The 16660-nt window shown below is 39.3% G+C and overlaps 1 protein-coding gene across 6 annotated transcripts in view; it reads right to left on the bottom strand.

Annotated features, from left to right (window-relative positions):
• Positions 1–16660, bottom strand: part of SCML2 (Scm polycomb group protein like 2) — a 135868-nt gene that overhangs the window by 20972 nt on the left and 98236 nt on the right. For all 6 annotated transcript variants that reach the window (XM_043504447.1, XM_038387723.2, XM_043504452.1 and 3 more), the window contains 3 exons: positions 13643–13890; positions 7507–7642; positions 5076–5279 (listed from right to left, as the gene is read on the bottom strand). In XM_043504447.1, the coding sequence (XP_043360382.1) occupies positions 5076–5279; positions 7507–7642; positions 13643–13890 (588 nt within the window). The remainder of the gene's footprint in view (positions 1–5075; positions 5280–7506; positions 7643–13642; positions 13891–16660) is intronic.

Here is a 16660-nt window from a genome sequence, read left to right on the forward strand (position 1 = left end):
CTGTCACCTGTTACAATTACAGAGATGGCTGGAGTAACTGGTTTGCCATTTTAAGAAGCTGTGTTATTCAACATTATAGAACCCATTCCAGCAGTCGTTGTGCAGGTCAAGCTCCTATTTATTTAAGTAGGAACTCAGCCAATGTAGTTACATGGCTTTAAAAAAGTCAGTTTATTACATGCATCTTAGACAACACAAAGGTTGATATGCTTATACTTTATTTTATATTTGTTACATATGAACGGCGATACTGGGTCAGACCAAAGGTCCATGTAGCCCAGTATCCTGTCTTCCGACAGTGGCAAATGCCAGGTGCCCCAGAGGGAATGAACAGAACAGGTAATCATCAAGTGATCCATCCCGTCGCCCATTCCCAGCTTCCGGCAAATACAGGCTAGGGACACCATCCCTGCCCATTCTAGCTAATAGCCACTGATGGGCTTATCCTCCATGAACTTATCTTGGTTTTTTTTTTTGAACCCTGTTATAGTCTTGACCTTCACACCATCTTCTGGCAAGGAGTTCCACAGATTGACTGTGTGTTGTGTGAAAAAATACTTCCTTTTGTATGTTTTAAACCTGCTGCCTATTAATTTCATTTGGTGACCCCTAGTTCTTGTGTTATGAGAAGGAGTAAGTAACACTTCCTTATTTACTTCCTCCACATCAGTCATGATTTGAGAGACCTCTATCATATCCCCCCTTAGTTGTCTCTTTTCCAAGCTGAAAAGTCCCAGTCCTCTTAATCTCTCCTGAATGGCAGCTGTTCCATACCCCTAATCATTTTTGTTGCCCTTTTCTGAACCTTTTCCAATTCCGAAGTATCTTTTTCGAGATGGGGCGACCACATCTGAATGCAGTATTCAAGATGTGGACGTACCATGGATTTATATAGAGGCAATATGATATTTTCTGTCTTATTATCTATCCCTTTCTTAATGATGCCCAACATTGTTTGCTTTTTTGACTGCTACTGCACACTGAGTGGATGTTTTCAGAGAACTATCCACAATGACTCCAAGATCTCTTTCTTCAGTGATAATAGCTAATTTAGACTCCATCAGCTGGGACTATGTTTTCCAGTGTGCATTACTTTGCATTTATCAACACTGAATTTCATCTGCCATTTTGTTGCCCAGTTACCCAGTTTTGTGAGATCCCTTTGTAGCTTTTCACAGTCTGCTTGGGACTTAATTATCTTGAGTAGTTTTGTATAATCTACTAATTTGTCACCTTACTGTTTACCTTTCTCCGTATCATTTATGAATATGTTAATAGGACTAGTCCCAGTACAGACCCCTCGAGAACACCACTTTTTACCTCTCTCCGTTCTGAAAACTGATCTTTTATTCCTACCCTTTGTTTCCTCTCTTTTAACCAGTTAAGAATCCATAAGAAGACCTTCCCTCTTATCCCATGACAGCTTGTTGTATTAAAAGCATCGATAGGAATTAAAATGTTTTAGGGAAAAGCCAAGCATCTTCTTCTGGCAAATAGTGAGATGAAAAAAGTTAAGACACTAATTCCAGGCCTATAGATGAGCAATTCTCATTGCATTAGCTGTGTTCTTTCTAACACGTTCTATTTCTATAGAAATAATGTACAATGTAACATCACAAATCTAACAGGTAACAAACGTAATTTATGGCTAAAAAGAAGTTGCTATGAATATTAAATTTGCTTTTCCTGCTCAAAAGTACGATGTGGATGCGTGCAAGAGTTTAGTATGAGACTTTCCCTACAAAAAATAAGAAGCGCTGGAGAGCATCATATTCCATTGATAGGGAAACAGAGGTGTACTTTCAAAAACAATACCTTTCTATTAAAAATCACAGAAATCTGAATTAGGAGCCATACCATGCTGAGAATCATTCCACCATCAATAAGGGGCAATGTATTCAGTTTTAAAAACGTATCTACAGTGATTTAAACCAATATCAGAAAAGTGATACAAATAACCCCTCTAATGCGAAGCAATGTTGTACAGGTATGTTATAAATGCAGTAAATATAATTTAGTATAAAAATGTTACAATAGAACCATACTCATTTGCTCTCATAACTGGACGATGCACTGAGGATTACTGAATTAGGTACAAATCCTGGCCCTTCTTTCCTTCATGGCAAAGAAACCACTGAGGTCACTAGATTAACAAGACTCTGAAGTCCAAATGAAATCTTAAGGACTCACTATACCACTTCAGAGTCACCCAGAGAAGATTGTTATTTTGTGGGTTCCCAGGGAGCAGATTCCACCTAGCTCTGAATCAGTTAGGAGACTGAATGGGCTACATGGCCTCCCATACACCTCCTGACAGACATACTGCAAAACAGCAAGGTCCATCACAATGAAAACCCAAGATCCATCAGGATGGTCTTGTGGTCTTCCCATGTGATCTTGGGGAAGCCACTTACTCTGTGCCTCAGTTTCCCATTTATAAAATGGAAATATACTTCTTCATCTCATAGGGATGTTGTGAGAGTAAATCCAGTAATAGTTGTAAAGTAATCAGTTGTTATGATAAGGATCACTATAGAACAAACCCAATAAATAATCTGGGCAAAAGAAGCTCTCCCAAGGCCTCACAATGCACCATGGCAATCGTGGGAGTGTGATATCACTTGCAAACCTCCTAGCCCCAATGAAAATACTATTTTAAAAAACATTAATGGGAACTCCTCCTGGTCCCTGCTCCCTGTGTGATAGCTTTTTGGTGGTTTTCCCAGCTCCATAGCTGTTGTCCCAGAATCTAGAGGTGGGAGAAATTTAAAGGTCATCTTGTCATTCTGCCAGTCACTGCAGACAAGACAATTTGTCAAGACAATTCACCAGTCCAGACACAATTTATTTGCTTATCCTTTACTATGATAAAGTTAATGAAATAAATTATGTTTTTTAACCAATCAGTCCAAACATATTAACTCTACCTGAGTGTCCAGCTTGAATTTTGCAAAGCTGCCCAACCTACTTTATATTTACTAGTGTTTTGTCCGGTCTATTCAAAAAAACTGTCAAACACTGGAACTTCCATTACTTTCCTTGGGACATCATTCCACAAGCCAAAGGATCAGTTTTTCCTCATATTCAGACTTCATATTCCCTTTCTTAATTTTATTCTGTTACTCCTCATTTTATTCTGCTAAACAATTCCTCCCCCTACTCAGTGTTCACACCTAGAGCTGGTTGAAAAACTTTTGATAAAACAGTTTTTCAACAGAATCTGTTGTTTTGTTGAAGCTGAAATGTTTGAGGATAACATTCAATTTCAATGACACTCTGCCAGAAACCAGCTAGGATCCTAATGTTTTCCTTCCAGCTTGCCTGCCCAGCTCCTTGGCAGCCTGACTAGCAGACTGATGGGGAGCCAAGACCAGGACTCCCAGGGCTCTCACTTGTGACTCCTCATCAGCTTGGATTCCCAGGAGAGCTGGACGAAGAACGAGAATTCTCTTCTGTGAAGAATTTTGGGCTTTTGTTCCAAATTGGAACTAAACCAAACTTTAAAATCACTAAATCCTCTAGGAAACAGAATTACAATTGTCTGCCTAGTTCAATTCACACCCCTTACTTACACATCCCTTGGGCCAGGATTTAGTCCCTTGTAAGCAATCAATAAAAAAAAAAAGCAAGGATAATGCACATCATAAAATGTATTTTGTTTTTGCAATTTGACAGTTTTTGGTGTTAATTATTTATGACAATACTTAATGTGCTAGTAAGCATACTGTAGTATATCCTGTACATATAAAAATGTATTTTTTGAGAAATAAGGTGAGAGCTCCATTTTGGGAACAAACTGGTATGCAAATTGTGCTTGAGGATTAGAGAAGTTCTGCTGCATGTGGGTCAGGCTGCTGTATTTTAACACTGTTAGGCAGCGAGTTCTTTTATGAGAGCTTAAATAAACCTGCCTTCCACTAATCATCTTTCACATCTGGTATTAATATAAGGCGATTAAAGTAAGACAAACCCTTTTTACTGCCAGTGATGAAATTATGAATTAATGTGTCTTACTATAATACAGAAGACTGCCAACCCAGAAGGGGAAAAAAATGACAAGACGCAGATACTGAGTTTGAGCTCTGAGGATAATTTATCTACAGAGCTGCCCTTAGCATATATAAGAAATAAACCCACTCTGTAGTAGAGCAGGGGTTCTCAACCAGAGGCTTGGGGCCCCCTGAGCAGGTTTCAGGGGGTCTGCCAAGCATAGCTGGCATTAGACTTGCTAGGGCTCAGGACAGAAAGCCAAAGCTCTGCCGTGCAGGACTGCATCCCGGGGCTGAAGCTCAAGCCTAAGCAACTTAGCTTCGTGGTGCCCACTGTGGTGTGGGGCCCCAGGAAACTGCCCTGCTTGCTACCCCTTAATGCCGGCCCTGGCTTTTATATGCAGAAAAACAGTTGTGGCACAGCTGGGGCGTCGAGTTTTTAATAGCATGGGGGGGGAGGGGTCGCAGAAAGAAAAAGGTTGAGAACCACTGTAGCAGAGGACATAGGTGCTCAAACACTGACCCTAAGACATCTCTAGAATATTAGTACAGAAAAAAAAAGGGAAGCAACAGCAGTTCTATTTAACATATGGGATCAGTTATCTGGAACCTAAGCAGATTAGTTTTAAACTTTTTACCCACTTGGTTACAGCATCAAGATGACAAACACTGTGTATGGATAAGACGTGAATTAATAAAGCTGAACTCCAATTTGCATTGAATTTGCTTGACAAATGTTTGGCGATGGCTATTTACTGCAGTATACAAGTTTTACTTTGTAAAATATCGAACAATGCTGTATGGAATATGTAATTTTATATAGTCACTGCTGAATTCAAATTAAGAAAACTGGCTGTATCATTTTATACCCTATATTAAGATGTAAATTCAGTGCTGGCCATCAATACACCACCAGTAAACATAGCCACAGTTGGGTATTCTTAGCTTTGCTTAAAGATTTACAAAAGTAACAAAAATGTTAATCATTGCTTTGCTACTACTTCCACTCCCCTACTCTACACCACACTCAAACTTCTCAAACAGAACCCAGTGAACAAATTGGAAAAATTCAAGGACTTTACATACCTGTTATCATCTCCCCTCCATGATGCCCTGATTTGAGGAATCCAAAGACTGTTTTGGATAGATAGGCACAGTCTACACAGGCCTGCACAGCCTGCTGAAGTACCACATTTACAGGACCTGGTCCAAAGTGGTCTGGAAGCTGCTGAACTTTCTTCTTATCCAGGTGAGGTCCAGAGTTCCCATGCTTGTTAACATAGACGCAAACTGAAAAATTACAAGCCATATTTATGGAATCTGCCCACTTCAGGCACAATCACACTCAATCAAAAAGTATTTCAATGGCTCTCACTGAAAATCATATTGAATTCGACTGATGCACACAAAATGTAAAACCACCATACATCTTCTGTGCATACACTTTTCTTTAATAACATGGTTTACCAATAATTAACAACTTAGCATGCAATGCATAAGTCATGAAATCCTGGCAGATTAAAGTAAAAACAGGATTTTGACCAGGTTCCAAAATTATTAGCTACCCAGGCTTCCCGTCCCCTTTAGCAGACCACATTGCACTCAAGTGCCTCCCCTCTGTATCCCAGTATTTTTTAAAGCAACTCTAGAGCAATCTCTCTGCACTGGATGCTCAAAATGGCATCATCATTGCATTGTCTCCACATTGACAAGAAATGCAGCTCGGTTCTCTAGTATTTTTACTTTTAAAATTGTACCCACTGCACAACAAAATGGTGGTGCCAAACTCCATGACAAATATCTCCAATGCAGCAGCCATTCACAGCAGTATTCATTTCCTTCTTTCTCAACCTGATAAATCAGCCTCCAACACCCTCCTATATCACACTTCCATGGTGAGTTTATCCCAGCCTACACCCATTTGTGCTTGTCACTGAACTCCACCTGCATATGGGTTCCGTTACACTACATCTAACCTGGTAGATGCTCTGAGCTATAAGAATACAGGGGTCAAAGTGAAGACCTTAATAAAATGCATTACTTTAAAATGCCCTGCGTTATTTCTAGAGTTAAAATCTGCCAAAACAACAGTCAAGTTCATTTTAGGAAGACACTTTCTATGGAAACAAAAAAACCCCCAACAACTGTCTGTTCAAGAAAAGACAGGCACCTGAAGTAACTCAGACCTATCACAGGGATCATGCTCTGTGGTTAAGCAACAAGACAAAATAAGGGGTGAAAGCCTGACCCCACTGAAGTGAATAGAAATTTTTCAATTAACTTCAGTGGGATCAGGATTTATTGTGTTCTAATAAGGATATGCCTTGCTGGTAAGGCAATAGACTGAAGCATTAAAGAAGATTAAAAAAACCTGCTTTTTAAAAATGAATTACAGTATTATTTGTGCTCAAATGAAACTTAGATTTTTCGAACAACTGATACTTGTAAAAAGACTGTAATGCTCCTGAACTCTGCATTCATGTCTATTTTCTGTTTGACAGCAGAAACTGCGGGAGGCACAGACGTGGATGTGGAGAGAACAGGAAAACTCTCTAAAATATGTTAGTAAACTCTTATTTGGGCTCAATAATGTTTGTAAACCTGACAGGTTTCCTTTAGTATGAAATAATTGCCTATTCTGCCCCAATGTTGTCTAGCACTGAAAGAGGGGTAGCTGCAAGGACGTGGAGGAGACAAAGCAGAGGGACAGTTTCTTTGTAAAAGCAGCTTAAAAATGGCAAAACATTAAAAACATAGCAAATTTTTCCAACCATTTTTGGTGGGGGGGCACTTTAGAAAGTCCCAGGATTTGGTGAGAACCAAACAGCTGACAATTTACAAATTGTCTCATAACTGTGTAATAAAGAGACTACTCAGAGGCAGTTCTAACTAGCTTACTCCTTTTCCACCACCCATTTTATAATATAGTTCACTGCCTTTGTATTTAAAATGAGTTCTGGTTTTAACCTGGCCCATTTCTCCTCGATTTTGTTTTTTCAATGACAAACTATGCATCTGTATCTCTATTTCCATACTCTCTGGAGTGTAACAGTAGTGTCCAATGGCCTTTTGGTAACAGTCATTTTCAACACTGACTGTTAACAAGTAGGAAGTAAGGAAAGGAAGTCTTACCTTACTTCCATCCCAATCAGTCATTTGCTACTGGTTGGGATGGAAGACAAAGCATGTCCCTTCTTCTTTATCAAGCATTGTACTCCAGGCTATGGAAGACTACTGAAAGTGCAATGGATTTTCCTATTTACACACCAAAGAGCATGCTAACCAGACATCAAATTCCTGAAGTTCTGGTGTTTCTTGCCATTGCACCTACACCAAATACCAGTCTTACCTAAGCACATTTGGAGAACTGCAATATAAAAATATATTTTTATATGAAGATGTTAGCAAAACAATTGATTTTCAGCAAGTGTTTTAGAATAATAGTAGCATAAAACAATATAATTATTTTTATTTAGCAGGGGAAGTAATTTCATACATTCAGAGTGCCCTTTTATACCTGTGGATATAACTGCTGCTGTTGCACCAGCAATGCCAACTCCATCTTTATGTATCTGTGTACTGCCATTGTCCCCCTCAGGAGAAGTAAGTGGAGGAGAAGGTGCAGAAGGAGATTTCACTGGCAGCATTTTTTTCTGTTAAAAAAAAAAAAAAAGCCAAAACACAAAATCAGCAAGTGACCCTTTCTTAAACAATTCTCATTCATAAATGAACTATGCACTATCAATCACCATTCACTACTGAGGTAAGGGAACACTCACCTTAAGAGTTCCACCTACTACAGTGAAACTGAACTCCCCAACAGGAAGACATTCTAGAAACATTAACCCATTCAGGGTATTTAACTAAAACAAGACAGCCAGACCTTTGCACTATGTCTTTGTGACATGGCTGAAAGGGGTCATCTCTGGGTATGTCTACACTGGTGTAATTTCCAGCTTTGATAGATGTACCTGTGCTAGTTTTCATTGAACTAGCATTCTAAAAAAAAAAAAAAAGCATAACTGTGGCGGCATAAATAGCAGAATGGGCTAGCCGCCTCCGGTATGATCTCGGGTAAAATCTTAAGGAACTACATAGGGTGGGTAGCCCCTCCTATTGCTACGGCTACATTTCTATTTTCTCATGCCCTAACTCAATCAGAGCTAGATCAGGTACGTCTACCTGAGTTGGAAATTACACCTCCAGCTCCAGCGTACCCTCTGCCTAAGATGGGAAAGAAAAGGGGGACAAACTGAGAATAGGCAATAAAGGTGCCTAGAAATAGGGAGCTCATATAGCTGTCTAATTCTTATCAACCACATACTTGGCATGTTAGTTTACTCTCCCTCTCTTCATGCTCTGAGCTGATCAAGTCTCTGAATAGGCTGGTTGGGCTGGCAGGCAGCTCCCATGGCAGCCTCCTCATGGCTAAGGTACTGCAGGAAAACACAATACAATACTGGATAGGGCCCTAATATTGTGAAAGGAAATGCCAGACAAGCCACCAAAACTGCAAGAAATAACACATGCATAATGAGAAGTCACTCGTGAAAAAGAAATAGTTTGTCAGATCAGTAGCTTGCCCGTTGATGGCTCTACATTTGTAACATTAATCTTCTTTTCACTCCAAACAAATTATTTTTTAAAGGTATAGCCTGAGCTAAGATTTATTTCATTGCCATAAACTACCTCATCCTTCCAGCTGTGGTAGTGCCCCTGTTACACTGGAGCAGGTCATCTGAAGTAGCATAACAGTGAATTTGGTGTGGAAATGTTACTAATGATCCTGTTTCACTTTCATGCTAAATGGAAAAAAACCCACCATGCTAAATATATCTTGCCTTCTGCTTTCAGCTCCACTTAAACTTTTCTTTGCATTTGCAGTTGGTTTTGATAAACATTCATATGTGCGGATCTAAAAGCCAGGCCATGTAAGAATTTAGGAGAAGAGGGGGTATGGTGATGAGGGCAGATTTACTGCTCCATGAAGATAGCTGAAGGCTTTGAGCCTGTGAAGGTCAGAAAAGACCTCCAGAGGTGTTAAGTGGAGAGTGAAAGAGAACAAGCTCACTGTCAGCTGCTGTTATACTTGTTCTGCAGATGCAGATTGTGCTTCTCTAAGCACTGCCCTGCAGCTGCAAGTTGGTGCACAGAGAGGTGAGCTCATGCAATATTGCTAGTACAAAATGTTAGACACAGGTGTCATGCTCCCCCCAATTTGTGAGATTGTCTTGAAAATAATAGACTTGCGGAACTTTATTTGCTTTCTCATTTGAGTCTTTAAGATACATTCAGGTCACATTTTCAAGCTTTTCTCTGCAACCAGGAACACTAGAAATTTGCTGAGATTCTCCACGATCACTTGTCTACTTTAAGTAAAAACACCAAATCGCAAAGCTTATGATAAAATCACGAGGGCTGCTACCACTGCATATGCTCTACACAGCACAGGTTGGCCAGTCTCCACCCCTTCATTCTACAAATTATAGGCACCTCCTGCACTGGAAAATGGAAAACGAGAGGGGTTCTCAGTACACACAGGTACAGAGCAACCACAATCTGGCCCTTTTATTACACCAGGGAAGCATTTCATATTCTAATGTTCTAATAAACTTTGTACGAATACATGAAAATACAGGGGATTTTAAAGCAGTTCTACCCACATTCCCCATTTTCCTTCATCAGAACAGGTGACTTTAAAAAATGGCTATTCCCATGCGCTCATTCATCCCACATACACTTGCTCGTACTTAAACTAATGTAAGCAGAGTCACGATGAGCTCCACCCTGACATCTGGTGATGAGTTGTGGCAAGTTGTGGAAGAGAACTTCAGGGGCTGCTCTCATTTGCACAGGCACACCCACCCCGCCTACCATGAGCCCATAGCTGCCCAAATGGTCACTTTGGCTGCTGTGGGATCCCCAGTTTCTCTGTTATTGGGGCAGGAAGAATAAATTGTTATTATCCTGATTATGTGAATCAAGGACAGTAGAACAGTACTTGGCCTTGAGTAGCACTCGCTAAGCAAGGGACATGAATTCCAAAACTCAGTGAATGGAGAGAGGCTGAGGACAGGTATTAATACCTGGTGGTATGGGCCCCTTGGTGAGGGCCTTGCATGCTAATTGCACTTCCTCCTTTCTCCACTGTGGAATGTCAGAGCTAATTTTGATTCCATTAGGAGTCTAGTTACAGGCCACTGAGCTGAATTCACTTTGGGCCAATGGTGCACCAGCACTGAGACTCCCCTACTACAAGCTGAAATAACAAAAGAGCTAAACTTACTAAGAGCTGAAATCACTGAGTGTTGTGTTAAGTAGTGGGGGAGTCTGAAGATATATTGCGGAGCAGTTTGCAGGACGGCTGGCAGAGCAGAGCGGCTCTTGGAGCAGAGCAGTTTATGGGATGGCTGGAGCAGCTCATGGGGGCGGCTGGCAGAGCGGAGCAATTCAGGGGACGGTTGGTGGAGCAGAGCGGAGCCTCATGGAGAAGTTGAGGTAATTGGCTTTGGACCACGCAAGGTGCCCCTTAACCGCCCCCCATCTCCACCCAGGTTGGGAGGTAAAACTCCGCAGATAAACTTTCGAACTCTGGTGCTGCACTGACCAGGGACAGAGACTTCTGGGTTGTTGGATTTTTGGGACTTTGGGTTGCTGGACTCAAGAACCAAAGGGAAAGGTCACGGCCCAATTTGCTTGGGGTGGGTTTTTTTTGCTTCTGGGTTGTGTTATGAATTCTGTTGGTGGTGTTTCCCCAACATAATGCCACATTGTTTCTCTCTGTTATTAAAAGGCTTTTGCTACACTCAGACTCTGTACTTGCGAGAGAGGAAGTATTGCCTCTTGGAGGCGCCCAGCGGGGATGGTATATATTTGTCCCAGGTCATTGGGTGGGGGCTCGAGCCGGTTTTGCATTGTGTTATTGGAATGAAAGCCCTAGATACTGAACCCGGCCCTTGTTGCTGCCAACTCTGATGGGCAGAAGGGTTACACTAACATTATGACCCAAGTCAGATGTACCTCAAACAGAAGTTTTCCTGCCGTTTGCAGACAGCAGAGAGCTGGCTGGTGATGTGGTGGGGGTTCTCTTCATTGCTAGCTCCTGACCTGCATTAAAAGCTAAAATTCACCGAAGATGGAGTTTTCAAAAGGAGACTACAACAGCTAGGAAACCAGCTCCCATTGGCCTTCAATAGAATTTGGGAACATAATGCCCTCAGGTGCATTTGGAAAACCCAGACTAAATGTTATTCTGCATCACTTTTGCATGTAAACAGTTGCCATAAGGAAGCTGAGATCACAAATGGGAAGGGGGATGATCTGTGCAACTGTGAATGGGAAAGGTGCACATGACAATCTTTCCCTTAAGCTGTGAACCAACACAGATTGATTTTGGCCAAAAATTGCATTAAAAAGCTACTCAGCTATTAAAAAACAAACATTCTCACATAAGACTTCTATGATAGCAACTGTCATTATGTGATTTCAGAAACAATTTTATATTGACACAGTGACTTTTCACTCAAGTATCCTAAAACAACCAAAATACAGGACTTTCAGTTTATGTATTCACTCTGAACACTGCTGCAACATCTATAAAGAACTGCTTTAGCTTGCTATGAAATCCATGGTACATGGCAAGCACTGAGATATTTCGTAAAGGTCAACAGGCCAGAAAGGGCTGATTGGAGAGTCTATTTGGCATTGGGTGGTGACTGACGTTACTGTAAGGATAATAAATATAGTGGCAGGAGTTATATTATACTGATGATGGACACAGATGGTTTAGAACAGATGGAATAATATTCTACTGAACAGGGCAGTCAGTGGCAGCTTCCTAGTACACCTAAATATCAAGTAACAGAAAGGACTCAAATCATCCTGGACACAGAGAATAAACATGTACTGTAGTTAGCTAGGGCAAAAGCTCCAACTTCCTAGGCATGACAATCCAAAAAGTCTCTATACAACACTACAACAGGTGACTTCACTCTACTTTGGGGCCATTGGTATTCCATAGCACAGAAAGCCATAGATAACAGAGAGGAAAATTCAACATGTGAAGAGATGGAGACATGAAAAGGAAATAATATGAACATTCACGTGGGAGACATGGAGGGACAAATATCTTCAACAACTAACACAACAGTGCATATACTGACTGGCTACTCCCCACATCCTCATTAAGGACCAAGGTACAGCTCATATATTTGAAATACTGAAATATGTGGTCTGTTTGTCTTGACAGTAGTCTGGTTACTTGTGTTGCTAAATTAAAGCATACATTTAAAAAATAAACCATTAAAACAGATATAAAGGGAAAATGGTTTTCCTTTCATATTAGAACTGAAATTAATAAAAAACACTACATATTGAAATTGGGAGAAAGATGGTAAGGAGTCAAAATACAGGTAAGGGGGATTTTGCATTGAACTTTATTGCACTGTTATTGGGAAGTATTTGGATGAAAGACATTACATGCAAAATAAGCTTATTTTCTATTGCAGAGATGTAAATGTTGAATATTACATAATGATAAACAGTGAAACATGTTGATAAACAGATATTGCAACAGAATGGACTGCTTCTCCACCTGAGAATTATTTGGAAATTCAAACACATTCACAATGTAATGATCAAAGACTGACCTCCTTAATTATACATTTTCAAACTAGCACAAAAAAAACTTGTGAAAGGCTTAATCAGGCCGAACTGGCCTTAAACGTTTACTCTAGTGGCCTTTAAGCATAAGACATTTTGCTATATTTAATGTCTGTTCTAAGATGTGCAGGCTTCATGATATTCAGTCTGAATCTCACAACTCTCTGAGTGTGGCACTCCCAATGTAGTCAATGGGATATTTTATTTTTTCATCATTCTTTTGTAATACCTGCCATGTTTCAAAAAGTGTGTATGGATAATATTTCTTGAGTTAATTAAAATATTCTTCTGGGTAAAGTGTGTGGTAAAATGAAAGACATTAATAAAAACAACCAAACATCATCCTATATAAGCAGAAACTCTGTTCAAACAATGCTGAAACAGAATCTTTATTAGTTTTAACCAATAAGTCATTTTACAGAAATCAGCAGAGCTTTAAATTTATACTGTTTGATGGAGAGGGTGAATTTTATATCACATATACAATAACTTAAGCAACATGTTACACAATGCAGCAGTAATAACCTTTTATGGAATTTCAGAAGAAATTCATTTTTACGTTTTCCAGTCTAAAATTATACACAAAGCCTTGGTTTCTAACACGCCCTAAAGTAAGGTAAACATTGGGCAAACTTAACATTTATTTCAGTAAGAAAATAATTAAATCTAATAACCTAAGGGATTGTCTAAACTTGGAAATTTACTGAAAAAGCTATTCTGGAAGAGTAAATAATAATAATTAATAAATCCAGTGGATTAATCTAAATCAGAAAAAGGGTCTCTTATTCTAGAGTAAGAGTGTCCACATGGTGGCTTGCCTCAAAATAAGAATTCCAGAATACTTGTTTTGCTAAATTTCAACTGGAGACAAACCGTAAGTGCTTGATGGGAAAACAGCATCAGACTGAACATGGAATTACAAAAAGCATGTTCAAAATAATGAATCACTACAAAGTTCCACAATACAAATTAAAGTAGCAACTGTAACTAACCTTTCTTCCAGGTTTTAAACCTTTTTTCCTTGTTTTGAGATTTTCAGTAGAGGTGTTTTTTGTCAGAGGAATGGCTTTAGGAGATCTTCCCTTCCTAGGAACTGCAGATTGTCCAGGGGGGTTGCCCCGACTTGTTTTCCTGCCACATTGTGTTGGTACTGGAGCAGACTTCTGTGGAGACTGCATTGAACGCCGGGTTACTTTGGAAGGGGAAGACTGGGCTTTTGCACCTCTTTTTATAATGGAAACTGAGGGGAAAAACAAAAAACTCACCTCAAAATTAATACCAGATTCTGAAGGTATTGTGTGTCATTGCCCAGAGATTACTTTGTACTACAAAAGCAACTTTTCTAATGATTTTAAAAACTTGCTACATATTAATTTAAATTTTAAAATCAGTGTAAAATGAAGCTATCTAAATGTAACAAGTGTTTGGTATCAAACTACTTCATTTAACTAAATCCAGAAAGAACAAAATCCAGTCCTGTTTTCCCCCTGAAAAAATATATTTAAGAGGGACTTTTCTACAAGAGACAGTTTTCAGATAAAAAAAGAGATAATTTGAATACACTCACCTTACAGATGTTTCTCATAGTTTCCATTACTACCACAACTATTACATTCATATAATGCCTGTCATCAAGAAGGATCCCAAAGTGCTTAACGAATTCTATAGAATATAAAAAATCTGTCCACCTCTAAATGCAGCTGCCACAGAAGCAAAACAATGTCAACTATTCCACTGTGCACAGCAGAAAGTGAAGAATACCATCCAAGTAAAGAGGAACACGTTTTGATAGTCAAAATCTTAACTGGGAATTTGTCCAGGAAATCAAGTTTAACACCCAGAGTTCTTGTGAAAAATGCCAAGGATTAATTAAAGAGATGAGGTGGATATGACCTGAAGAAGAGCTTTATGTAAGCTCCAAAGCTTGTCTCTCTCACCAACAGAAGTTGGTCCAATAAAAGATGTTACTTCACCCACCTTGTCTCTCTGATATCCTGGGACCAACATGGCTATAACAACACTGCATGCAAAGATTAATTACTGAGTGATCAGCAGTTCAGTTTTAAATTTCATTTGAAAGAAGGTCTTCTAGCAGCACAGTGCCCACTGAGACTTGGATTCAACATGACTCAAAGGGGAAAGAACGAAATATTTCCTGTAATATCAAAGTTTTCCTACGTGGGATGTCCACCAAAATACAAACCTCGCTAACCCTATGCAGCTCAGATCTGACTAGATCACAGCCTGATAACAGGCCGGAAGCCATGACCAGATTTCTCTTCTATAAGAGCCTCCTAGTTAATAATGTATTTTCACCTATTTGATTGTGCTCTGAAGTCATTATGATGAATTTATGATAACTTCCTTGGCAACAAACTGATATTAACACACAACAGAAGGAGTTTCTACATACACAGATACCACTGATGGGAAAATGTGTTATGTCAGTCTCCAGTATCTCCTCTGGCCAACTCAAACAGCAATGACTGGTTACAAGGGAAACTTATCTATTGTCATTTAATGAGAAGGCTGATCAACAGAGCTATAGATGCTTTTGAGGAAGTGGTGAGGAAATAAAAGGCAGCGAGAATCGGACAACACTTGCACCCCGAGAGGCAAAAGTTCAATTAAAACTAACAAACAAATAAAATGGAGGAAAATAAGCCTTCTCTTGACCCTCTTCCCACACCCACATGTATGCGAGCACATGTACACACACACACACACACACACACACAGGAAAAGAAATAAGAGACAAAAAGGTTGAATTTGATGGATTCTGTGTCATGTGAAGTATTTAAATCAAGACTGGATGTCTTTCTAAAAAAACTTCTGACTTAGCTAAAGCATATGAGGTTCCTTGATTCAGGAATCACGCAATGATATTCTATAGTCTGATCTCCTGCATAACACATGCCAGATGATCATAATGGTCCCTTCTGGCCTTAAAATCTATGAACCTGTACTTAACATGACAAAACTTGAGAAATTCCAAATTAATGTTAAAGCTGAACTGACATAACCAAAGCTAAAATGCCTGATCTGGAACACTACTGCAAGCTGAAAGGGATGGATTTTAAGACTTTATTCTAATTTCCCGAGTTTTGTGTACATCAGAAAATTGTTACTGCTGAGCTATTAGTGATTGAAAATATATTTTGGAAAAAAAACACCACAAATAAAACTAGAAGTTACATTTTCAAGGGAATCTAGATACACAATTACTATTAGTCTGTATAACAATGCCTACCCATACATGTGACGTGCATCTCAGCAGTCCAGTGCTCTGTCTTATAAGTAAAAAGAAAAGGAGTATTTGTGGCACCTTAGACTAACAAATTTATTTGAGCATAAGCTTTCGTGAGCTACAGCTCACTTCACTGGATGCATTCAGTGCATTCATGCATCCGATAAAGGGAGCTGTAGCTCACGAAAGCTTATGCTCAAATAAATTTGTTAGTCTCTAAGGTGCCACAAATGCTCCTTTTCTTTTTGCGAATAGAGACTAAGACGGCTGCTACCCTGAAACCTGTCTTACAAGTGGTGCTTTTCATTTTATAAGTACTTCTCCCAATGAGTTAACTTTAACAAACAAATCATCTGAAGAGAAAAAGTGTCAAGGTAAAGTGAACTGAACGGCCTGCGCTGTGCAGGAGGTCGGACTAGATGATCAGAATGGTCCCTTCTGACCTTAGTATCTATGAACATCCCAAAATGAGACTTTAGATGCTTATAAAACAAAACTTCTATTCAAACAAGTTAATAACGTTTTAGGACACGTTAAACACGTTTTGTTTAATTCATTTATGAATCAAATGTCCTTGAGCAATTTTTTTAAAAAAAATCCTTTTTACTAATATTTATAATCCTAAATACATTACATTAAATATATTTTCTGCCTCTAGGTAACTAGAAAAAAGGAGCTTCTGAATTAGGAAAGTAATCACTTTCCTTTTATTTATGCATGATAGTACTTACAAGTTTTCATGTACAGTAGCAATTTAAAGCAA

The sequence above is a fragment of the Dermochelys coriacea genome, chromosome 1, assembly GCF_009764565.3.
Source record: "Dermochelys coriacea isolate rDerCor1 chromosome 1, rDerCor1.pri.v4, whole genome shotgun sequence".
NCBI classification, from domain to species: Eukaryota; Metazoa; Chordata; order Testudines; family Dermochelyidae; genus Dermochelys; species Dermochelys coriacea.